The sequence below is a fragment of the Phodopus roborovskii genome, unplaced genomic scaffold (assembly GCF_943737965.1).
Source record: "Phodopus roborovskii unplaced genomic scaffold, PHOROB, whole genome shotgun sequence".
Classification (NCBI taxonomy): Eukaryota; Metazoa; Chordata; class Mammalia; order Rodentia; family Cricetidae; genus Phodopus; species Phodopus roborovskii.
The window spans coordinates 13,506,626-13,533,213 of NW_026126460.1; the positions used below are offsets into that span (position 1 = coordinate 13,506,626).

The 26,588-nt window shown below is 35.2% G+C and overlaps 1 protein-coding gene across 7 annotated transcripts in view; it reads right to left on the reverse strand.

The window, feature by feature from the left end:
- The window catches only part of Kansl1l (KAT8 regulatory NSL complex subunit 1 like), an 84,933-nt gene that overhangs the window by 27,815 nt on the left and 30,530 nt on the right, over positions 1-26,588 (reverse strand). For 6 of the 7 annotated variants that reach the window (XM_051190390.1, XM_051190391.1, XM_051190394.1 and 3 more), the window contains exons 3-6: positions 21,338-21,479; positions 16,506-16,703; positions 15,969-16,090; positions 5,503-5,707 (exon numbers count right to left, since the gene is read on the reverse strand). In XM_051190390.1, the coding sequence (XP_051046347.1) occupies positions 5,503-5,707; positions 15,969-16,090; positions 16,506-16,703; positions 21,338-21,479 (667 nt within the window). The remainder of the gene's footprint in view (positions 1-5,502; positions 5,708-15,968; positions 16,091-16,505; positions 16,704-21,337; positions 21,480-26,588) is intronic. The other variant, XM_051190392.1, reaches the window with a different exon arrangement.

Sequence of the window (26,588 nt, forward strand, 5' to 3'; positions counted from 1 at the left end):
GTTGTTGTTGTTGTTGTTGTCCATAACATGTGGAAAGACAGGTTGAGTAAATGAGTAGACTATTGTGAAAAATTGTAGGAGAAGCAGTTGGTTATCTTACAAGTAAGATAACTTAGATTCCTGGAGGCCTAGTTTTTAGTTTTTTTTATGAATCTCCATACTGTTTTCATGGGGGTAGCATTAATTTATATTCTACTAATGGCATATATAAACTACTTATTCATCTGTCTTTGCAAGAATTTCTGTTCCTAGATATCCTGATGATTGGTATTCTGACTAAGGAGAGAAGGGATTTCAGTTTAGTTCTGATTTTCATTTTCCTGATGGCTAAAGATGCTGAATATTTTCCTACATATTCATTGGCCATTTGTACTCTTTTAAGAACTGATTGTTCAGTTCATTTGCCTATTTATTGATTGGAAGGTAGAGGGCTTGATGTTCAATTTTATGAGTTTTTTTTTATATATATATATATATATATACTCTGAATTTATTGTTCTTAAGACTGGTTCTAACTATGTAGCCCTTTCTGGACTGGCTATGAACTCACAGAGATCCAACTGGTTCTACCTTTAGAATCTTGGAATTAAGGTATGTATTTCTATACCCAGTCTGTATTTTGGATATTAATCTCCTGTTGTGTGAGTTGTTGACACAATTTTTCTCTTATTCTATAGGCTACTGCTTTACTTCATTGTTTAATTTATAATGCAGAAACTGTCTGGGGTGGGTGGGGAGGGCACACTCACCTATGCATGTGCATATGGAAGCCAGAGGTCAGTATCAAATGTCTTCATTCTATAGCTCTGCACCATACTTCTGAGAACAGTCTCTCACTAAACCTAGAGCTTCCATTTTATCTAGACCAGCTGGCCAGCAGGAACCCTGGGATCCCTTTGTCTCCAATGCCGCTTCCCATGATTACATACACACACTAGATTTTACATAGCACTTTTTACATGGGCGCTGGGTAGTAACTCGGGTTCTTATGCTTGCAAACACTTCATATACTAAGCCATCTCACCAGACCCTAAAAACATTATAATTTCATGCACTTTAATTTGTCAGTTCTTATTTCCTGTGTTTTTTACATGTATTCAGACTCATACCTATGTCTTAATGAATTTTTCCTAAAACAGTTTAAGTTTTGGAGGTTTATATTAAAATCTTTTATCTAGTTTGTATACATTTTGACAGGGTTGAGAGCCAAGGATCTAGTTTCACTCTACCATGTGAGAAGCAGTTTTCAAGTACTGTTTGTTAAAGATGCACTTTCTATAAAATTTTTGAACCACTCTTGGAAATCAGATGGCTACAGTTCTGTGGGTTTGTTCTGGGTCTTCCTTTCTTCCCAGTGCTTCCACTCTGGTTTTGTCCCAGTACTCTGATGAATCCTTGTTAGCATGACTCAGTTCTATACTTGGAAATCAGGTATTTGATACTCCAACATTGCTATTTCTGCTCACAATTCCTTTAGTTATTTGGGTTCCATTTTGTTATAGGATTAGTTTTTCTTTGAAGAATGTCATTGGAATTTTGGTAAAGACTGCATTGGACTATAAAGGTTTCTTTCATTGGTGTTTTACAGTTTATTGTAGATCTCTTTCACTTCTACAGTTAGAATTATCCTTTACTTTGAAGCTAATATGAAAGGGATTGTTTCCCTGAATTCCTCCTCAGCATGATTGCAATTGTATATTTAAAAGTGACTGTATTTGTGTGTTGATTTTGTATCCCATTATGTTTTGGAAATACTTACCAGATTGAAAAGTTTGATTGGGGAGTCTTTATTGAGGTCTTTTTTTAAAAAAAAAAAATTGTATTTGTATGTGTCTGGGGTTTTGTCTCCATGTAATGTCTGCACCATGTGCATACCTGGTATTGATGGAATACAGAAGAGCTCACCAAATCCCTGGGAACTGCAGTTACAGACAATTATGAGCTGCAATGTGGGTTCCAGGAATTGAACGCTGGTCCTCTGGAAGAGCAGCCAGTGCTCTTAATTGGCTGAGCTACCTCTCTAGCCCCTATCAAGGTCTTTTTAATATCAATTCATTTGCAAGTAAGGGAACTCTCTTAAAAAGTTGTATACATACTATATCTTTCTCATACATTATTGATCTAGATAAGAATTCCAGTAATGTATTAGGTAAGAATGAAAAGAGTGAACTCCCTTGGCTTTGATTTTAGGGAAAATGTTTTTATCTTTCTTAATTTTGTATGTTATTTGTCTCTCTCTGTGTGTGTGTGTGTGTGTGTGTGTGTGTGTGTGTGTGTATGTGTGTGAGAGAGAGACAGAGAGGGGGGAGGGAGGAATATACCATAAACAAGTTGGTTTCATTCCAGAGATTTAGGAATAGTTCAACATAAACAAATTAATAAGTATAACACATACATACATATGTAACACTCAGGGGCGTAATTCTCATAATTATAATCTTATTGTTTCAATAGATACAAAAAAAAAGCCCTTGACCAAGTTCGACATTCCTTTATTTATAAAAGCCCTGAAGAAATTTGAAATAGAACGTAACTACCCTCTATCTATATTTAGATATGTGGTAGGTGACAGACAGACACACATGGAAGCCCTAATTTCTTGAATGCTATCATCCCATGCTTTTCTGGCTTCTCAAGCCTTTGTTGAAAAGACAAATGTTATTCTGGTGGAAATGTCTTTGTAAGTACATTGACATTTTCCTCTAGTAGCTTTTGCTGTGTTGTTTGACATTTTGTTTTTATTTTTACAGTCTTGCTGTTACCCTTCATGTATTCTCAATGTATTATAACTCCAGTGACCAAAATCCTTCTGTTTCACCTTCCTAAGTGCTAGGATTAACACATGTATGACACCACACCTGGCTTTCTCACGTATTTTGGTATTCTTCCTTTTCCCACTCTGCCTGGTGTGACATGGAGCGAGCGCTTCTATTCCTGCCGTATTTATTAGGGATTCTTAGTGCCTCCAGTCCCACTTTGTCTATATTATTGGTTTGAGAAATTTTTTTTACTCTGTAATTGGATATTTTTTACCTATGCCCTTAGCTTCAAACTAAACTCTTCCATTACGTGTACACTTAGTTTTGGTCTCTCGATTATATCCTAAAGTTTTCAAAGTCATAGGCATCTTGTTTTATATTTTGTTTTTACTGATCTCTAAATATATTCTTGACCTTGACTTTGTTTTCAATCCCTGTGTTTTTTCTTCTGCTTGATCTATTCTATTGGTGATAGTTTCCACTGGTTTGTTATCATTTATTATTATTACTATTGTGTGCTATTTAGTTTCAGTTTCCTTGCTGAATTTTCAGTCCATGTTACAGACTTTTATTTCTAAGTCCTGAATTGATGTCCTCTTTAAAGTCATTGATCAGGTTTAAAAGTAGGCTTTTGAATTCTTTGTATTACATTTTAACTATTTCAGCATCTTTGGTTTTACCTATTGAGGAGTTATGATCTTTTAGATAAGGAATCATATTGTCTACATTTTTCATATTTCTTGTGGTTTTATACTGTAACTTAGACATCTATTGCCATATATATGTATTTTTCTTTCCTTTATATATTTGTAACTTTTAAGGGGATAGTTTTCTCTCAGGTTTCTGATTCATACTATTTAAAGGAGAGGAAGCAGAGATTAATAACAAAACAATATTTGTATAGAAAACAGTTATTAGAATGTATTAAAATGCAAATGACTACCTATATCCTTAGTAAAGTTATAAAATATCTCAGATCCTAACTATAAAAAATGTTGTTAATGCTGAAGTTACAAGTATGGAGGGTTTGGGAAGGGGTAAGAGAATGTGAGGAAGGAGTAATAGTAAAAGCATATATAGGAAAATGTAACAGAGGTAGGAAGAGGACTGAAACTACAGAGACAGACAAAGCCATCATAAAAGCAGAAAAGCAATACAATAGCCAGTGTTTCCTCCTGCTTAGACACTGTGGATTGTCCTTTTAATTTATGCTGTGAGTCTTCCACCCCCTGGTTCACTTGTTAATCCACTTCAGGACCGTCCCCACAGTCTGCAGCTGTCTCCTGATCTTGCCTGGGAGCTCTTTTAGCTTGGTAGTAAAGTGTGAAAAAGGAAGTTTTCTTAATCTGGTGACTAACTCTGTCTTTAGTGTACCCATGTCTTTAAGATATGAATTTAACTCTGGCTTTAATAACTTGGGTGACGTTTTCTGATTGTCTATAATGGAATTATTATGAACCCCTGGCAACAGGTAGGAAGGGGGATTGTACTTTAAGTCATGTACACATCCTGTTTACAATGTCAACCTCAATCCTCACCTCAGGTTATTAATTTCTTACTATTCTTGCCCAGTCATTCTTTCATTTTCTCATCCATTCTATTTATTATCATCCTGCCCTGTTTGTCTACATACTTGCTTACCAGTCACTCCATCTTTTCTGTGTCATCAGTGTGAACTTGTGGGTACATGTGGTTTTTTGGGGTTGTGTTGTATAGTTTTGAGACTGTCATGTACACATTGACTTGGACCTCATTATGTGGCATAGAATGGCCTTGCAGTTTTCATCATCTTGCCTCCACTTTCCGAATGTGGAGATTGCAGGTATATGTATGTCACCATTCCTCAAAACCTGGGGCATTGTGAATGCTTACCAAGTACTCTTATCCGCTTAGCTTCATCCCTATCCCACGCATGTTTCCAGTAGTTTATTGTCCTTATTGAGATGGGGATGTAGATGAGTTGGTAAAGCACTGGTCTAGCATTCACAAAGCTTGGGTTTAATTCCCAGCATACCATAATCCAGGGTCGCCAGAGAAGGAAACAGGAAGATCAAGTCAAGATTATCCTTGGCTAAACAGTGAATTAAGGCCAGCATAGGACACATAAGACCCTGCTTAAGAGGGAGGGAGCAGGGGAGGAAGGGAAAAGGAGGGAGCGGGAAGAAGGAAATTAAAAAGTTCTATACTCAAAAATTCCCACATTTGGCAGAAGACACTTCTAAAATCGAGCTCCTGCACTGGTGTTCACCACTCATCATATACCCCGTGTTCCTGAGCATGTATCTCTAATATATATGTGTAGTACATTTCATCACTACCCTCATCTGGGTGTTTTAAAAATCACCCTGACATTTCATTTTCTTTAAAAATTAGTTTAATTTACTTACAAAATATCAACATACATTTTTTTTTTTTTTTTTTTAAACCAGGGGCTTGATCATAGCTCAATGTAGAGTGCATGTTTGGCATTTAGGGGGCCCATGTTAAATTTCCAGCAGCAAAGAAAACAATAATTATTTTTTTTAAAAACTGAGAATAAGAGAAATTTTAGAGTATACTGCTGTTTTAAAAAATTATTAAATCCTAACTTTTATTGTTACTATCTATTGTTATCTAATTTGTAAACTGTATTCAAAATTTTTCATATGTAATTATTCTAACTGTATATAACTAGCCTTCAATTGTACTCAAAAATATATTGGTAGTGAAATCTTTCTTCATGTTTTCCCAAATGCAGCCTTACCTGAGGAGTCCAGTAAAAAGTAGGGCTCAATCTGTAGAGTTTTCTTTTATGGAAACTCTGAAGGGGCCTTGTCCGGGCAGCTGTACTCATGATAGCCAAGGATGGAGATTTCAATCTTGTCCTGTCTTTTCTCCTTTTCTTACTGTGCTTCTGATTAAGTAGCCAGCTACTGGAGGAAGAGAGCTCATCTAAATTCTCCGAAGCACTGAAATGTATGAAATAATTGGAGATGGGGGGATAAAATAAAATGAACAAATGACAAAGAAAACTAAATGTAAATTTTCTTGGTTTATTATGATAAAAATATTCATTTGTTTAGCCAATTTTGTGATAACAATAGGTAAAATAATTGACATTCATGGAGAATTACATAGTAAGAATATAGAAACAATTTCTATTTTTTGATGCAAAAGGTACATCTTCAAAGTTAAAATGTTTTAGTGTAAAATGAATGTTCCTTGTAAATCAGTAATTCACATACAAGACAATTTTAACTATTTATGCCAATTTCTCTTTGCATGTGGATGAAATAAATCAAAAACAGAGGTTTAAAAAGTTCCAAGGTCGTCTCACTGCCTCATTAGTTCCTCTTAAATAAGCAAGCTTAACAAGCATACCAAGTTTCAGTGAATTCTGAAACTACTTCTAAGTTACAATTACAAAGTAATGAAATAAGCTACATATGAAAAATATAATTTTATAATTACTCTTTATACCAATTTTTAATACGATATTTAAGGTTTTGTGAACTAAAATTCTCAGAAAAAAAGACATCTATTTTGAATATTTTACAAACTGACAGGTTAAAACTTCGTGGTTATGTTGGAATATTCTACATCCAGAGAAAATTATCTTGGGGTATATTTAGTCCCATAATAGCCATTTGTTACCCATCTCTGACTCTTAGTTAGTTTTATTTTTGACTAGCAGTCAAAAAAAAACCCTTTGGAATATATTAATAACTAAATTATTACCAGACCACCAGCTCCCACCAATGCACTAAAATGTAAAGAGACAGCACCTGTAAATGGTAACAGTTGCTCTGCTTTGACTAGGGCTGGCCTACTTGAATCTCCAACCCTGTATTTGGTAGGGGCCTTGATGTATGTATGATTTTCTTTTGTTCATAAAAATGTTCATGAAATTGTTTCCACGGGGAATATATCATGAATCTGTTCCTAAGTGTAATTACTCATAATAAACTGTCTTAGAAATTTTTCATGTTGATATACTTCACTTACATTATTAGTATATTGCATTTAATATATTACTATATAATATAGTAATATATTTATGTATTAATGCAAAGTAAGCTTTTCAACAACAGGTACCAATTTCAACTTTATGCAGCCCAACACTATTTGACTAGTAGTCTAACATTAAGAAGTGAATTTCATATAGGCTATATAGATACGGAGTAAAGTGATAAACAGCATACTGGCTGAAGGGTATTACAGCAGGGTATACAGCAGGGCATTATGTCCCACTCAACAACTGCTGGGACAACTGCTGACTACCCTTTGCTTGATTATAATTACATCTCCATATCATTAGCCTTGCAAATTTGTTTGCTTCTATCATGTATCAGACACCATGCTACATCTGAAAAACCCCACGAGAGCAGAAAAGCTAGATTGGTCCTATTCAAGGACACAGGACACTCCTTCCTGAAATCCCTCACCTTTCCTCTACCTGAACTCAAGAATAGTCCTTCTTTTACCATTTTAAGTTTGGACATAAAAAGAATTATTGGAGATTTGGAATATTTTCTTCCTGAGAAGCCAATTATTACTGCTTCACCATGTAACTCTGTCTTATAATAAACTTGCTCCAAATGCCTTATTGTTCTTCAATGGAGACAAGAACCTGGAAACATTGAGTAGAGGTATCTGTTTCTTCACTATCTTTGGCATATCACTAACTAAATAATGCTTTATTTGACCTAAGAACAATTGGTGTTTGCAGATAAATATAAGACACAGTTCTTGTAAGGGCTAGAGAAATAGTCTGTAAAATACTTGCCATGGAAGCACAAGAACCTGAGTCTGGATCCCCTAGTACCTTTGGGAAAGCCAAGTGCAGCAGCAATGCCTCTGCTTGCCTTTGTTTTGTTTTGTTTTGTTTTGTTTTCATAACCCCAACAGGAGACAGACTTAAATGAAACCTAAACTCAGCAGCATGGATGCACTCCAGACTCACTGAAGGTAAGGTGGAGAGTGCTTGAGGGAGACATGCATGTCTGGCCTCCACATGCACGCACATACAACCACAGGCACACATACATATACCATATGCCTGCACACATCCATGCACACACAGAAGATACTGTTTTCTCTAACAGTATTTATTATTGCTTTTAAATCATATTACAGCTACTATATTTACTCTTTTAGAGTGGATGAAACAAAAAAATTCAAGAATGCTTACACAGCAATGGGAAAGCAAAAAGATCTAAAGAAGCCTGGGTAGTTTATGTTGATGAAAACAAAAAGAAGATGGTAACTATAATATATTCAACAACTATGTCAGTGATATTTGTAGCGATTAGTAATACCACAAAACTGTCACCTAAAGTCTTTTGCCAGTCCCAGTGACACTGGTGTGTAATACTAGCCACCCAGGAAGCCTCAGCAATGAAATCAGACTAAAAGTTCAAGGCATGCCTGGGATACAGAATAAGGCAAATACCAGCCTAGGCAATTCAGTGAGACCCATTTCAAAATGTAAAAAGCACAAACTGCTGGGATTCCTATACCACGCCCAGATAAGAGGGATTTTTTTCACGTCTAAAGCCAAATATTACCACATTAACTAGTTAATAAATGAGATATGTAGCTTGTCAAACACTTGATACAGTTCCAGAATTTTTAAAAAAGTATACACACACAATTTTGTTTCAAGATAAATATATATATATATATTCAGTGGTTAGAGCACTTGTCTATCATGTGTAAGACTCCAGACTCAATTTACAGTACAAAATAAATAAATACTTCAGCTGTAGTCTTAATTTTGTATTAGGACTTCTACTACATTTAAACATGGCTACTGAGAACAAAAGTGAAATAGGAAACTTAACAACCAGATATAAAGTGTAGATAACAAGTCAGTCAATAAAAGATAATTTTAAGGATGAAAAGATGAATATGACTAGAGGACTTCATAATGATAAATTATGGTTAGTATGCTAACTGTACATTTGAAAAGTAGAGTCAGAAGGGTTTAAGAACTCAAAGGTGACAAAATATGATAAATGTTAAAGTATTATATATTTTAAAAGAATAGAATATAATATTACACATTTTTAAAAGAGTCCATCTCAGAAACTGTTTAGTGTTAATTGTCCAGAATTTACTTTTAAAATATTTATGGAGTGAACAATCATGCTAGAAATGGAAATCACTTAACTGAATTTTAAGCAAAAGAATTGAGACAATTAAGTCTAGAAATAAGTGGATTTATTACTGTATTTTCTTTTTTAATGTTTTCTATGGAAAAAACATAGTGTTATTTGTATTCTTATCTCTGGCTATCAACTTCAAATGGGACTTTTTATTATTGTTTCTTTTTGTATTTGTTTTTGAGAAAAGTTCTTAGAAGAGTTCTTGATATGCCTCAAACTTGGTATGGCCCAAGCTGGCCTGGCCTAGAACTCATGATGCATCTATGCCAGCTTCTAAGGAACTGGGACTCTAGGCATGTGCCACAATGCCTGCCTGAAGAGGATTTCAAAGCATGAAGGCTAAACAGAAAGCTACTGTTAATTGCCTGTCAGAAATTATTTCTTATCTGAATTCAATAAGACTTAGTGTTTTTCATTTTAAAGAAATTTTGGAAACATACACACAAAGAAAAGGGAACAAATAAAGTTAAGGGACTAGGGAGATTGCTTCACAAGCATTAGCACATGTGTTTTCATTGCTCAGAATCCATGTAAGGACTGTGGTGTGTGGCTGGGACCTGTAAGCCCACCAACTGGACAATAAGAGATAAAAGACAGGCAGACCCTGGGAAGCTGGCCATACGTGGAGAAGATTCCTGTCTCAGAAGGATAACCTCCACAGTTGTCCTCTGACCTCCTTAAGTGTGCTGGGCATACAGACACTTGGGTACTCACATATCTACCACCACACATGAATAAAAGGTAAAATACTTTCTAAATCCGGCCTATTAAGATGAAATTTTGTTTTCAGTAACATTTTGCTGTGTACCCCTCAAATATTTTTCTAAGAAATTGTATAATAAATTTTGTATTCTCATTTTTTCCAATTACTAGTCCAAAGTAAATATGTTCTTTAATAATTACATACTTTCTAGACATGATTTTAGTGGTATATTCTCCTGTATAAAATTAGTGTTTTAAACTTACATCAGTAGAGATAAAAACAAACAAAAAAAAGTTTTACAAATAAAAATAACTCCTATTGGCACTACTTTAAAAACACAGCAGGAAAGTTTCATTTCCCCATAGACATCATACATCTAGCCAATATTTTATTGAAAACACTGACTCAGAAAATATAGCAGTCAATACTCTCATAATTAAGGAGTGACTATTGAAAATATTATGATGGTAAAATTCTTACTTTATATTAATTTGACACCATAGCTGCAGCTGTTCAATTATGACACCCAATTAGAAAGAATGGCTGCATTTCATGTGAGATAATTATTATTAATGGAAATAGTATGGCAATGATTCATTGGAATTTAATTTCATACCCCATTCTGAAACTCATTAAGGTAAAAATCAAACAAAAATTTAGACCCTGTTTCAAGTAGAAATTCATTTTCCCAGAGATAATAAAATATAGCATCTTATGTTCATTTTAGAATATCAGGTCTAAAAACTTAGACTTCCTCATTGACAGAATAAAAATGCTTCATTTATTTGGAGATTTAAACATATTTGGTTCTCAGTGACTCATCTCAGGCCTTGTGCTAGGATTAATAAAGGTAAAAGATTAAATCCAACCTCACTACTTTCGGGTACATAGTGCCCTTCATTAATAAATGAGGGTTAGCAATCAACGAATAACAAGTGCACAAACAAGTTTTGTGTTTGGTTTTTGTTTTATTTTTAATTATGTATATGTATATGTGGACCTTGAGTTGGTATGTGAACACATGAATACAGGTCCCTGTGAAATCCAGAAGACAGTATCAGAAGTCTCTGGAACTAGAATTACAGGATGTTATGAGTGATGGGAGATGTCATTCTGTATATGTTTCTCATACTGGTTAATAATAAAGCACTGTTGGCCAATAGGAAAGGAAGATAGGAGGGACTAGGAGACAAGGAGGAAATAGGAAGTAGTAAGGAGGAGTCAAGATGGAGAGTCTGAAGAAAGCAGTATGCCGCCGGCTCCCGGTAAGAGAAATACATAGATCAGCGGAAATGGGTTAATAATTAAGGCAGAGCTAGCCGATAAGAAACAAGTAACAGGGCCAACAGTATTGTATCAAATACAGAGTCTCTGTGTGTTATTTGGGGCTGGCGCAGTGGCAGGACAAGACCGGGCAGCAGGCGGAAAAACCGTACTCGTTACAAATGGCGCCCACGTGGCTAATAAGAACTTCCACTTAAAATTTAACAAAAGCTTAAAAAAGGGTTTTAGAAACAAAAGAACAGAGACAAGCAAGGTTTCTTGGTAGCAGCATTTTTCTCAGTTGAACTCTGCTTTGCGGGAGACAAGCAGATATTCGCACGACTCCTTTAAGGGAAGATTCCTGACTCAGCATAAGCGGAAAAAAAAAATGCACAGCTTTTAAGTAACTCTGCTAACAATTTATTGGTGTGTATGAGAGATGGCAATGGCAGTGACCACATCTCCAAGCCGGCAGCATGCTTTCTGGGTGGCAGCGCAGACCAAGGCGGTGAGCATAGCTTTCTGTGCTGGCGGTAAAAGTACCCGCCACCATCTTTGGTAAACAGCGGCTGACACAGCTATGACTTTCATTTTAGCAATGTTGTTGTTTACCAGATAAAAGACTTGTGGCCAGACGAAGATAAAGATTTACAGTAAAGACAGATTCATATTAAGAAGAACCTCTAAAGGTTTACAGTGTGTTTTAAAATATACGTAGACATGAAAAAAAAATGGTTTTAAATAGACAAAGAGAAACTGGGTGTTGTAGCACACTCCTTTAATCCCAGCACTCAGGAGACAGAGGCAAGCAGATCTCTGTGATTTACAAAGTAAACCTGGTATGCAGGGTAAATTCCAGGACAGATAAGAGTTACACAGTGAAACCCTATGTCAAAAAATAAAAAAAAATAAAAGTAAAATAAACAGAGTAATAAAGGCACGTAAAGATGAAAAGCTCAGAGAGAATCTGGTTACTGTATGCTATTGTATTGTCTCTACATTGTTTGACTGCTGAGAAAATAACAACTGATAAAGGAAATGCTGCTGGATTAATTAAATTTATATATTTTAAAAATGTTTTGACTCCAACATTTAAGTTTAAGGACAAGTTACTGGGGAAAAGGATTTCTATTTTTGTTTCCACAGAAAATAAAAAGCTGTGGATTCCTTCCAGACTTGTGTGGTTTGATCAAGCCAGACCCCCTGAAACAGGACCAGGTGATCCTACATTCAAAATAGCTGAACAAAGCAGCCTTGCAGACCACAGCCAAGATTTCTGTGTCTTCTCATGATCACCCATGACAGCGCCCCCTGTCAGCAGGAAGTAGTTTGGAAAGAACGACGCCCAAATTCCCAAATATTGTTTATAAATGTTTGGTTTCATTTAAATGGACTTGGTTATAAATGGGTAATGATCCCAACCAATATTCTTTTTAAAGGTAAAAAGGGAATTATGGTATAGATATGGATACTTTGTATTGGAATGGATTTTCATTTATTGATACAATTTAAGGTCAATTTTGTGATGTATATATTTCTCCTTTTGTTTAGGTATTGTGTTTATATAGTTCATTCAGAAACATATTGTATAATGTACTACAGATTATAGATAATTACCTATGATAGTCAAAGCTTAGAGTTAAGTTAGTTAGGTTTTTCAAGATACACAGAGATGTATTTGAGATAGATAGGCATTCTTCAAACCTTTCAAAGACCTACAGAATATGGCATTTAAAATGGATTAGGGTTTTACTTGACAATGAGACATAATTGCTCCTGGTAACACCACCTGCGTCAAAAAAGGAAGATGGACATTAAAGAAACTCATTATGGAGTTTACTTCCAATATGGCAAGACTAGCCATTTGGACAAAATACTGCTCTTGTCTGGACTGTTTGACTTTGTGCTATATAAACTGGACATGCAGGGCCCACAGAAAAGTGACTGATGATTCACGATGGACATTGCTACAGAAATCTGCTTCATGGAAGAGTCTGCAGGACACAGAGGAAAGTGACAGACAAACTGCCAATACAAGAAGACAGTTTAAAGTTTCCTGCTTTGCTGAAGAGTCTGCCAGACACACTATGGCCTATGGGCTGAAGATGGAAGATTACAAAAGAACTTCGGGTGACCAGGCAGTGAGTTGTCTCTGTCATTTCTAGAGTTTATATACTATCCTTCTGTGGTCTTTGAAGGAGTTGAAGACAGATAGTTATAGTTTTCCTTAGTATTAAAGATAAGTTACTTTAGACACACAAAGATAGGATAGATGATGGAATATTTTCTTCAAATCTTGCTAAATGTTAATGGACTAAATAGTGTTAACTGTGATTATTTGATAACTGTTATGTGATATATTTTGCTATGTTAAGGTTAAAACGCTTTTTATTTAGACAGAAAAGAGGAGATGATGGGAGATGTCATTCTGTATATGTTTCTCATACTGGTTAATAATAAAGCACTGTTGGCCAATAGGAAAGGAAGATAGGAGGGACTAGGAGACAAGGAGGAAATAGGAAGTAGTAAGGAGGAGTCAAGATGGAGAGTCTGAAGAAAGCAGTATGCCGCCGGCTCCCCGGTAAGAGAAATACATAGATCAGCGGAAATGGGTTAATAATTAAGGCAGAGCTAGCCGATAAGAAACAAGTAACAGGGCCAACAGTATTGTATCAAATACAGAGTCTCTGTGTATTATTTGGGGCTGGCGGCATGGCGGCGGGACAAGACCGGGCAGCGGCAGGCAGAAAAACAGTACTCGTTATAAATAATATTGTTAACTGTGATTCTTACTTGATAACTGTTGTATAATATATTTTGCTATGTTAAGGTTAAAACCCTTCTTTTTATTTAGACAGAAAAGAGGAGATGATGGGAGATGTCATTCTGTATGTTTCTCATACTGGTTAATAATAAAGCACTGTTGGCCAATAGGAAAGGAAGATAGGAGGGACTAGGAGACAAGGAGGAAATAGGAAGTAGTAGGGAGGAGTCAAGATGGAGAGTCTGGAGAGAGCAGTATGCGGCCGCAGGCTCCCGGTAAGAAGAACGCGTGGACATACATAGATTAACACAAATGGGTTAATAACTAAGGCAGAGCTAGCCAATAAGAAACTAGTACCTGGCCAATAGCATTGTAGCAAATACAGAGTCTCTGTGTGTTATTTGGGGCTGGCGCAGTGGCAGGACAAGACCGGGCAGCAGGCGGAAAAACCGTACTCGTTACATATGAGCCATTTGGCATGGGTGCTGGGAACCAACATCAGGTCCTTGGCAAGAGCAGTTTGTGCTCTTAACCACTGAGCCATCTCCCCAGCTTGTTTGTTTTTGAAGACAAAGTCTCATTTATAACACAGGCTGGCCTTAGACTAGTAATCCGCTTGACTCAGCCTCCCATGTCCTGGGATTATAAGCATGAGCTACCATGCCTGCCTGGCTCCAAAATGACAATTTCAGCAATAAAAATTTCTTTAGAACATTTATCAGTATTTAAAATTTGTATTTATCAGAATGATTATGATGGTGAGATGGTTTAAAAGAAAAATGGCCCCTATGGGGAGGTGTGGTCATGGTATCTCTTCACAGCAATAGAGACCCTGAGACAGATGGTGTCAGTTATTCCTCAACTGGAACTCTATCACAAGAACAGAACCCAGATCTGGTTATATTCACTATTAATCATTGCACAATCCAATAGCTGGCTATTATCACCATTCAGATGTGTACAAATTATGTGACTTTATATTACTCTGAGTGTGTGTTTGTGTGTGTGTGTGTGTGTGTGTGTGTGTTGAGTTGAATGTAACTGACCCCCATAATCTCATAAAGAGTGGCACTATCAGGCGATGTGGCTTTGTTGCAGTAAGGCCTTATTGGAGAAAGCATGTCACTGTGGGGGCGGGCTTTGAGGTTTGCTATGCTCAGGATACTCCCCAGTGTCTCAGCTGACTTCCTGTTGCCTGCGGGATGTTGGACTCTGAGTTCCTTCTCCAGCACCATGTCTGTCTGCATGCTGTCATGCTCCCCATCATGATGATAATAATGAACTGAACCTCTGAAACTGTAAGCTGTAACCTCAATTAAATGCTTTTATTATAAGAGTTTCAGTGGCCATGGTGTCTCTTCACAGCAATAGAAACCCTAACTCTGTGTGTGTGTGTGTATGTGTGTGTGTGTGTGTGTGTGTGTGTGTGTGTGTGTGTCCAATAATACAGTCATGGTAATAAGCATAATTTAGATAAGCAAAATGTTACAGAAAATGCATTTGGCCTGAAACCACAATGTTCAGTCATCATTTTATGACTCAACTTGTAACTGACTTTCACCATGAGTCTCCAAACCAGGATTCTTATAAATGAGACTATTATAGTTGCTCTGTACAACCAGCAAGTCTTACTTTCCAAGTCAAAAAGGAAGCAAAATCAGTAGAAAAACTATTTTTCATGGCAGAACCTGGGAAAAATGACTGCACATAAATAAAACTGTAGAAATATTTTAAAACAAGCTTTTAGCTGGGCAGTGTTGGAGCACACTTTTAATCCCAACATTCAGGAGTCAGAGGTAGATGGAGCTCTGAAGTTTTGACCAGCCTGGTCTACAGAGCAGGTTCCAGGACAGGCTCCAAAGCCACAGAAAAAGCCATCTCCCCACAAAAAATAAATAAAACAAGTTTTCAGAATAATCAGATTTTTTTATTTAATGCTTGGTTTATATTCACTAATGTAATTTAAGAATGGAATAGCCATTCTATTAATATTAATAATTAATAGGGTCTTTCCTTTTTAAGTTCCAGTAAACTGGAGAGCAAGGAAAAAATGTACAAAATGGAAATCATAGTAATAAGGAAATACTTCCATAGCTAATATTATCACTAGTATGATTTTTAGAAGCATTAAAATTCCTAGAAATTACACTTCCTCATGGAAAGGTTTTATAATTACATTAATCCTATGAACTGACTTATGTCTTAAACTCTACCCATGATCTACTGATTTTACTATTGTAGCCCATAGTGAAGAAAAATGGCTGTAACAGATATAGATCAATAAAATTAAAATAAGCCAAATTTAGAAGCCAAACTCTTCAAGTAATACCTACCTCCTTGAAATGCCATTAGCCAGACATTTGTGATTACAGGATTTAGAGGAGAGGGGTGATGAAGTTGGAGACAAGTTGAGAGGGGCAATCAAACTGTTAATGATCTCAGTCAACTGTGCACTCTACAAAGGAACAGTTAAAACTTTAGTACAGTTAAGTATCATTAAGTTACTTAATTTCTTTCCTGAGTACTTATATGCTATATTGTATTTATTGATTTGCATATACTAAACCATCCTTGTTTCACTAAAATGAAGCCTACTTGTCCATAGTGTTTGTTTATTAAAAATGTATTTCTAGTTTCCTACTTTGTCCAACAAGACCCTAGCTTATAACTTCTAACAAATTACACATCTATTACTGGGTTGATCTAGTCAGGACCTTCATGATCCAATCAATCTCAAGGACTGGGTCTATAAGCTAGAGACTACTGCTAAACAACACAAGTATCTTTTGGAGGATATGTGGTATCTAACCCTATTAAAGAGTTTAAGAAGCAAAATCTCAAGTTATTCATGAAAAAGACTCTAAGCTTACCTGTTTTTCTATGTTTCGAAGAAGTAGTGTAGGGCTACTTGGTGACATTTCAAAATCATGCTCTGGCAAAGGCTCTTCGCCCCTTTGGGTTGCCTGAGAATTCACTGAAGTGTTTAATGAAACTGCTTGGTTTGAAAACTGTATTTGTTTTTTCAAAATGTCTTTTGGAAGTGGACATTCTTCTAAGATCACTATTCCCTAGGGGGTAAAAAAAACAGTAAAAGTGATCACATCCTACTGTCCTCATAGAAAACATGTAAATTGAAAATAGTTTCTCTCTTCAAAACTGGCTGACTGGGGCAGGAGAGGTAGCTCAGCAGTTAAGAGCATGCATTGTTCTTGCAGAGAAACTAAGTTTGGATCCCTGAACCTAGATTGGGCAGTTTACAACCACCTACAACTGCAGCTCCAGGGGATCCATCATACTTTCTAACCTGTGAGAGCTTATATACAGGAATGCGCCAGCACGCGCGCGCACACACACACGTGCACACACACACACACAAACACACACACAGAGGGGAAATGTCTCTATATGCCTGTGCCATAGTACAGAAAGGGCAGAAACAGAGCTTGGAAATCTGTCAAAAAAAAAAAAAAATTGATGGATCACTCGAAAATTACAGAGAAACAAATTATAGACTGAAAAGAAGAACGAAAAGCCAACAGTTTCACCTACCCTGCAGAGGGAGGGGGAAAGGAAAAATGAGCCATATCAAACGTAGAACTGGAGATTGAGTACACAGGATTATGCAAATCACTAAACAGATATCCCCAAACTAGAAGAGATATCCAAACTAAAGTGAATGTAGAAATGCACAAACCAAGAGCCCACTATAGCAACTCCAAAAAGTAATACCTACTAAATTAAAAAAATACTAGAAAGGATAAAATTCCAGATAAATATCTAAAAAGTTTACTAGCAAAAGTGATCAAAGACTTCAAAGACAACTCAAATAGATTAATGAAATAAGGAAATCAATCTATGACCCTCAGAGAAAAGAGAGCAACATACAGGAGAAACATGGAAGACAAATTCAGCACGGAGATTTTTGAGGAAAAAAAGTTGGAAATAAAAAGCTAGCAGTAGTAAAATAATAGTTTGTGATTCTGCCATTGTCTTCTATTATCATTTAAGAGATCAGTATATTTAAAAGATTATTAATTTATGTTTGTGGCATAAAAGACATAAACATGGGATTTTATTATAAAGGAAGAGGGTTTTATATGTTGTTGAAATTGTACTGTTATAAATTCAAATTAGAATGCTAAAATTATGTAAAGTTAGAAGCAATCTCAATTAGTAACCACAAAGAAAATAATTATAGTATATACACAGAGGAAAAGCAGAAGGACTTTCAACATCAAAAATAAGTAAATTCAGGCACAGTGCTGTAAATCTTTAACCCCAGTACTTGGGAGGCAGAAGTAGAAGAACTTCTGTAAGCTCAAGGTCAATCTGATCTACATATCAACTTCCTCACCAGCCAGCACTTCACAGTGAAACCTTGCCCTAGGATAAAATGAACTACAAAATATAATGAACAAAAATAGGACAGTAATACAGGAAATGAGTCACAAAAAAGTCATACAACATATAGAAAACAAACGGCAAGATGTCAAAAGTAAATTAACTCTTGTAATTACTATGATTATAAATTAAACTCTCCAATCAGAAGTCACAGGATAGTAGAAGTGAATAAAAATGTATCATTGTAAACCTGTCTAGAACATATACTTAATACAAGGATATAATAAACTTAAATTGATAGAAAAACATAACCACACATAGCTATCAAAAGAGAACAGGATAGCTATACTAATGTCAGTCAGTAGAGACATAATTATAAATATTTATACAGCTAATAAATGGCCATCAAAATACATGAAGGAAAAAATAAAATTAAGAAATAATTCCACAATAGTAATTCACTATTCGTAGATAAGTAAATAAACACAAGATGTAACACATTGAACTAAATAGATTTAACAGACATACATAGAACTATCCAACAGCAGCATATAGATTCCCAAGTATACATTGTACATTTTCCCAAAGAGACCCTCTGTTACTAAAACTTAAAATATGAAGAAAAAATTAGAAACATATTCTTATGAAAAGAAGTAAAACTATCCCTCTTTTCAGATGATATAGATATTCTAAAAATTCTATCAGAAAACTTCTAGAAATGATAAACTCAACAACATGGCAGGATACAGAACCTACCTGCACAAATCAATAGCTTTTCTATATACAAACAACAAATGTAAAGAGAAGGAGATCATGGATACACTCCCATTCACAATAGTCTCAGAGAATATCTAGGAAAAAAACCAAGCCAAGGAAATGAGGAACCTCTAGAATGAAAACTTTAAACGTCTGAAAAAAGAGGCAAACATTAGAAAATGGGAAGACACCATTGCTCGTGGGTTGTTAGTATTAACATTGTCAGAATAACAATTCTACAAAACTATATTTACACATTCAGTGCACAGTAAGTCAAAATCCCCATCTCATTCTTTACAGAAACAGATAAAGCATTCTAAACTTCATATGGAACCACAGAAGAACCGTGGATAGACAAAACAATTCTGAACAAACAGAACAATGCTGAGGGGATTAAAATTCCTGATTTTAAGATTTATTACAGAGCCATAGTAATAAAAACAGTGTATTGGCACTTAAACAGACATGTGAGCCAATGAAACAAAACTAAAGACCCAGGCATGAGCACATCTTACTTCAGCAACTTAATAGCTTAGTGGAGGAAAGGAAATAAATTAAAAAAGGTTTGTCTCTGTCCTGATAGTGCTGCAATTATCAGTATATACCACAAAATCTGGCTGAAAGAACCAACTGTGGTTTTAGTGATTTTCTCGAAGCTGGAATGGTAGCACATAACTTATAACTGAACACTCAGGAGGCTGAAGCAGAAGGCTGGCTGAGGGCAGCCAGGCTACAGAATTTTCTCAATAACAACCAACCAAGCAAACCTCCAAACCTTTGACTTTTTTCTATCCTCCATTTATCTCCTTGTATTATTTCCTTCCCTCTGCTAGCTTTTGGGTCTGACTGCCCTTTCTAATGGTTATTTGACATTTGAAATTAGGTTGTTGCATAGAGGCTCTTTGTCTTGGAGTATTCTCCCCTTCACACTACCTTCACTGTGCCTCATGTTGTGTCATGATGGGTTTTCATTTGATAAACAAAAACATAAACCAAAAACTGGAAGACTCCTTGATACTATAGTGACTAGAATAATTAAAATAATGTAATCATTACCTAAATGAACAAAGAAATTTTGTTCATCGCCAATAGAACAAAGAAAAATATTTGCATATACAGTCAAATGATTTTGAGAATGGCATCAAAACCATTCAATAGAGAAAGTAAACTCTTTTCAACTAATTTAGGCCTGGAGAAACTGGAGATCTACATGCAAAAGCATGGAAGTTAAACTCTAACTACACATACAAAAGTTAACTCAAAATGGACCAATTATCTCCCTATAAGACCTAACACTATAAAACTCTTGAAGAAAACATAGGGACACAAAAGGCACAGATAAAAATAGGATAGATAAATTAGACATCATAAAAATAATATAAAAAAAGTAAAAATAAAATGGTAGGAAAGATCTGAAAGTCACACATTAGAGAAACAATTATTATCTAGAATATACAAAAAACCCTATAAAGTTCAGCAACAGCAAAGCCAATTAGAAATAGGCAAAATAATTGATATATAAATATTTCTTTATAGTATATAAATAACCAGTAAACATAAAAAATATGCTCAAAATCATTAATAATAATAATATTAAGGAAATGTAAATCAAAACTGAAGAGACATCACCTTACATCCAGTATGATTATCTTTAAAAGCAAAACCCAAAATGTTGGCCACAACATGTGAGTAATTGGAAAAATGTATAATATAATTCATTAAAAATTAAAAACAGAATTACCATGAAATCCTGTAATTCCATTTCTAGATGTATAGCTCAAAGAACTGAACAAATGCTGTGTTTCTGTTTGTTTCTGAGAAAGGCTCTCTACTATAGAGCCCTGGCTGACTTGGAACTCACTATGCAGGCAAGCAGACCTTGAACTCAAAGAAATCCACTTGCCTCCCTTCCCCAAGTGCTGTGATTAAAGGCACAAATCATGTTTCACTGAAAAGAGTGCCATGAAGAGATTTTTTTTTTTTTTGCACTCTATTCATAGTATACTCACAACAGTTAAAACGTGGAACAACTTCAATCTGTCACTAGATCAATGGATAAACAAAATGTGATGTACAACTATTCAGTTTTTGAAAAGGAAAGAGATTCAAATTTATACTACAATGTACATAAAATGGAAAGTCAGTAAGCTATAAAATAAGCTACTATGTGCTATCATGTTTCTACATATATGAGATACTTGTAAATAGACATGGTTGTTAAGGTTAGGGAGAAGGAAAACTGGGCAGTCATTGTTTAGTAGATACAGAATTTTCAGTTTTAAAAGAGGAAAAGAGTTATGGAAATGGATTATTAAAGTACTTAATACTACAAAATTATACACATAAAAATGATAAAGGTAGTAAAATGTGATATATATGACAATAGTATAATTTTTGAAAAAATGTATACTATTTTTATCAACTGGAACTTAGTTCTTAATTGTTAAAAAGTATGACCAAATATAAATAAAGGCTTCACAAATTTAGCATCTCTTTAAGAAATTAATGTATGATGAAACTTAATAAAAGTTATTCTGTGTGAAGAAATGAAGAGAAATTATACAGGTAACAACTTAAAACAAAAATAAAACAACACTGATAATACCTTGGAGGCACGAATATGCCTGTGAATATCTGTTAGTTGCTGGATTTTGTATTCTAGTTCTGAAATCTGAGCTTGAAGCCAAGTCCATCGGCTGCCAACTTGCGCTCTGTCTACAAGCCACTTCCATTCAGTACTAGAGTTACTGTGAACAAAGCAAACACTGTTAGTCAAAGCACAAAGTCAGTCAGTTCTTCAAAGTGCTCTTCAAACTTCCCTGACTACTTTCACGAAATCCCCTTTCTTTTCCAAACTATCTACATACACTACATCAAAGATGGCAGGATGACTTCTTAACAAAGTACATAATCTGATTTCTTACCATGCTATTACACAAGTACTTGCCTTTAGTCAATATTATGCACCCAACAGTAGGTAGGTAATCCCTATGTCATTTAATATGTTATTAATTCTAAGGGCTTGCATAGGGCTGAAACAATAGGGAAAATGAAACAAAACTGATAATTCCAACATTCTGTAAAATCTGTTCTATAGTGGAGGATACAGAGCCTGAACCAGCCATCTTCTATAACCAGGCAAGGCTTCCAGTGGAGGGACTGGGATATTAACCTGGCCACAAAACCTTCACTCTACAATTTGTCCTGCCTGAACGATGTGCTGGACTAATGGTGGCTCAGAACATGTTAGAAGCGGCCAACCAATGACTGGACCAACTTGAGGCCCACACCACAAGAGAGAGCCCACACCTGACACTTCCTGCAGGACCAGGACCAGACACGTAGGATAGAACCAAACAAGACTGGGAAAAAAAATTTAAACAAAACAACAACAACAAAAAAAAACAATGCAAAGATGTCATCAGAGAGGCTTCATCCAGCAACTGATGGGAGCAGATACAGATACCCACAGCCAAACCTTGGGTGCAGCTCTGGGGTCAGAGGATGAAGAACTGTAGGAGCCAGAGGGTTTGAGGACTCAGAAGAACATGGTGGACAGAATCAACTAAGCAGGGGCTCACAGAGACTGATACAACAATCACAAAGCTTGTGTGGGTCTGAGCTAGGTCCACTGCATATATGTTATGGCTACTAAGGAAAAAATAGCACCAAAAAAGTAAAGGTATAACCCAGAACTAATAAATGTGCAACAGAAAAACATATGACCCTTTATGTTTTTAAAATTAAGTACTGAGCTGTATTTATTATCAAAACCACAGGATGTACCCCAAAATGAACCACAATGATAATTACAGGTGGTAATAACATCAATATAGTAACAGTAATTGTAATTGGTATGGATGTTGATTAGTGAATTTGTGGGGGCAGAGATTATACAAGAATTCTGATATTTACTCAGTTTTGCTGTGAACCCAAAACTACTATAAAAAGCTAAAGTTTAGAAAGTGTATAACAGAAACCAAAACAAGAAGGCCAAGTGTCGTAAAACACGCCTTTAATCCCAGCACTCAGGAGACGGAGGCAGGTAGAGCTCTGTGAGCTCGATAGAGGACAGCTTGGTTGATATAGTAACTATCAGTACAGCCAATGCCTCATAGTGACACCCTGTCTTGAAAACAACAATAATAATGTTTATAATGGAATATTCATATCTCAATCAAAAAAATATTAAAGAAATAATTTCCTGTCAAATAAAGCAATGATAGTAAGATTTTATATTAATATTTCTAAAAGGCTATTTCCAAAAGATTTTAATTGCATGTTATGAATGAAAATACTATATGTGGCAGGGGTTTTCTTGGCATTATTACATTTACAATTTACAGTCAGTATTATAATTTTGCAAATTTTGTACATGTTTTTAAAAAATCACATTTTTATAAATATGAACAAAGTAAAAGTGCCTATTTAAAATGTACTTAATATAGTAGTACTAAATGCCAATCATAAGAGTAAGGCAAGAGCCATATCATATACAACTTACATAGGTGAGATTAATTTCATTTAGTGTAAAATAGAGGCTACTTAAAAAGTAGTAAAATTGTTTTCCCAAGCAATGTGGCTGCTTTAGTTAGACATAAGAAACAAGAAAGCTGTAACTGACTGGGGTACAAATTGTCTCCAAATAACTCGTGTACTACCCTTATATTTTCTAGCCTTCTTCCTACTTAGGTTGGCGCCATGTGATTACAGATGATCTACAGGCTATGAGCAAACTGTCTATCATTTTATACACTGAGGAGCTTCAAATCCACTGGTGTAGATAATATAGCTAGAAAACCATTCTAGATAGTAGAGGATAGCTCAAGGCATAAGCCACGGTAGATCTCTACTGTGTACAAGCATTGAGATTACGATCCTAACTTGTTACTAACTATAGCCTATTCTGATGGAAACAATTTGGATAGATTAGTCTGAGAAGTAGAGATGACAAATAAGATGTGAAGTTCACTGAAAACAAATGAATTTAGTGAAGTTCTTCATGGAAGAGACCATTAGGAATGCAAAGGTCTTCTTTCAAATTCTTCCATTATATTTTGCTTCCATTAGAACTTTGAGTTTGCCATGGTTATGAAATTGATAACAAATGATTAAATATAAAAGAAAAAAACTTTTCACTTCTTCACATTATACTTCTGATAAAGTTACTGTCACTAAAGTTAGTGTTACAACATATTTTTTGTTTACAAATTCCATCAAATTACACTGACATTAAAACACTTGATTAAATGTAAATGAAGCATCATGTTGAAGCTTTGTGGTATGTGGAATGAATGTTTCACAATGGATAATTTATCCTATACTTTACTATGAATGGTTAAAAGCTGGTTTACTAGATGTGAAGGGAGTAAACAAGCTTTTTCATCCAACATGCTTCCTTTCTGGAAAACACCTTTTTTAAAAAAAAAAGTTGTAAAGATGTAACAGAGTAAATATATGGTTGACTTTTTTGAGGAATGACAAATGATAATCAATGATATAACTATAGTGTAAACCTATCAGAACATAGATGATATATCACAGAACCTGTACAATTTGAGGCATATGTAATTAGTATATAAGTTTGGGCTGTTAAACTTCTAAGAATACTGGTTTCCTGCATCTCAGAGGTGTGCCAAATTAACCACAGATTGCCAGTTGGTGACCATTGGCGGTATTTCCATCTCTAATAAAACACAAGGCAAACACATCTGTACATGGACACCATTAGGTTGAGAGAAACAGTAAGTCTCCCAAAGGGCAGTTAGTGCCTTAAATTTCCATCCTTGCTTGCATATAGTCAACACTTAACTTGCAGATGGAAATATAACAAGTTTAAATACTTTGGGCTTCAATTTCTCTTGGTGTTGTTTTATCTTAAAATTTTGTTTATTTTGGGATGTTTGCCTTCTGTATGCATGAACACCATGCATGTGCAGTGCCACAGAAAGCCAGAGAGAGATAGCATGGGAGCCCTAGAAGTGAACTTACAGAGTTAGGTGCTGAGAAATAATAAGTCCAGGCCCTCTGCAAAAAGCAGCAAGTGCTCTTAACTACTTTAATACTTGAACCTGCACTCTAGATACTGGCTTTGAAGTGTAGTTACTGAAGCAGTTGTTTTCCAATATTATATTACCAAGACTTAAAGACATGAATGATTTAATCTTTCCCTTAACACAGCTTTTGTTAATATATCAAATTCATGATGACTAAAAACAGAACATAAACTACTTGTAAGAGATGAGTATGTAAGGAAAAGAAAAATTTGTCCTAGAAATATAAACTGGGTCAACCTTCTCAACTGGTATTTGCTCACCTAGAAAAATCTTCTTCCCTGGAATTGGGTTCATTTAGACCAAAGTTTAGAAACTTTTTCCGTGAAGAGGCAGACAGTAAATATTTTGGGCTTTGTCGGCCCCATTGGATCTCTGTAGCTATTTAGCTCTACCCTCGTAATATAATAGTAGATACAGGACATACCCATCAAGGGGTGGCTATATTCCAATATAACTACTTTCAAAACAGGAACTAAATCAGATTTGGTGTGTATGTTTATGTAACAGTAATCTGAGTGGATTTTGTCTTGAAAAGGGCCTGTTTAGTCCAGACTGATGTTATCATTATTAAGTGGAATTGAATTTTGTCAAATTACTTTTGATATTAATTTCTATTTAAATTGAGTATTAAATCATTTTCCTTACTCTCATAGTATATATGGGAATGATTAAAATATTGTGCCACATTCTATTTGATATTTTAGATGTTTTGTTGGCTAGAGTAAAAGAAGCTTTATTTCTGCTGCTTTCTTGAATTTTTGTGTAGTGTCAGAATCAAGCTAATGCTGGCCTCAAAGAAAACTAGGACATATATTTTTCTCCTTTGTATAGAATTGTGATTATTTGTACACCTATTTCAAAATATTTGACCAGTGAAAATATCCATGACTGAAATTCCATGTGGGAAGATTGTTAATTATCAATTGTATGTTTCTAAATGATAAAAAGTCCAGCATGTTTTCTTTATTTTCTTTACCTATTTCTTTAGTAATTTTTGATAATTTTACTGCAAATCATCAAACTATCTGGTCCTAACATTTTCACTGATTAGCACATAATACCTATAATGTGCCATTTTTCCTAACCAGCCTATATATGTTTATCAACTCAGTTTGAACAAAGATCTGTGGTTCATTATTCCTTTATTCTAGGATTCCTTTGTACTGTATTTGCCATAAGTTTTAGAGTCTAAGTGGGTATAGTATACAGATTTTATACCAACTTTTCTACATATACATTTATAGCCAAACATATTCCTATCAGCATCACCTCAGTAATTTACTATATGGAATTAAAATAACATAAATAGACAAGGTATACAATTTATAAAATCACCTATTTAAAGGCATTTGATTATCATTGATGATTTTTACCATCTATGTTATGTGGGAATGTATGGTTTACACATTCTGGATCCATATGTTTACCATTTCCTGTCAGGCCTTCTTTCTTTCCTGTAGATATGAGTTTAAATCAAACATGAACTTTCCTTAGCCTGAATATCTTATGAAATGTATTTAATGTTCATGTCTGTCCTTCACTCATGACTGAACACCTGCCTCACCACTAGCTCTCCCACCAACATTGTGCAGAAAGTTTTCTACTGCCTCCAATTCTTTTTCAGATGAGATCAGTTTCTCACACACTGGCTCATCATTTCACTCAGGCTTATGTCAAGATGTAACATTTTGTGCAGAAACCCCTAATGTTCAATGCAGGAACTCTTAATGTTCAACCTACCAACAACATCTTTTAGCCAATACTGTAGTGCCAAAGTGAGGAACAGTAATTACTAAAAAG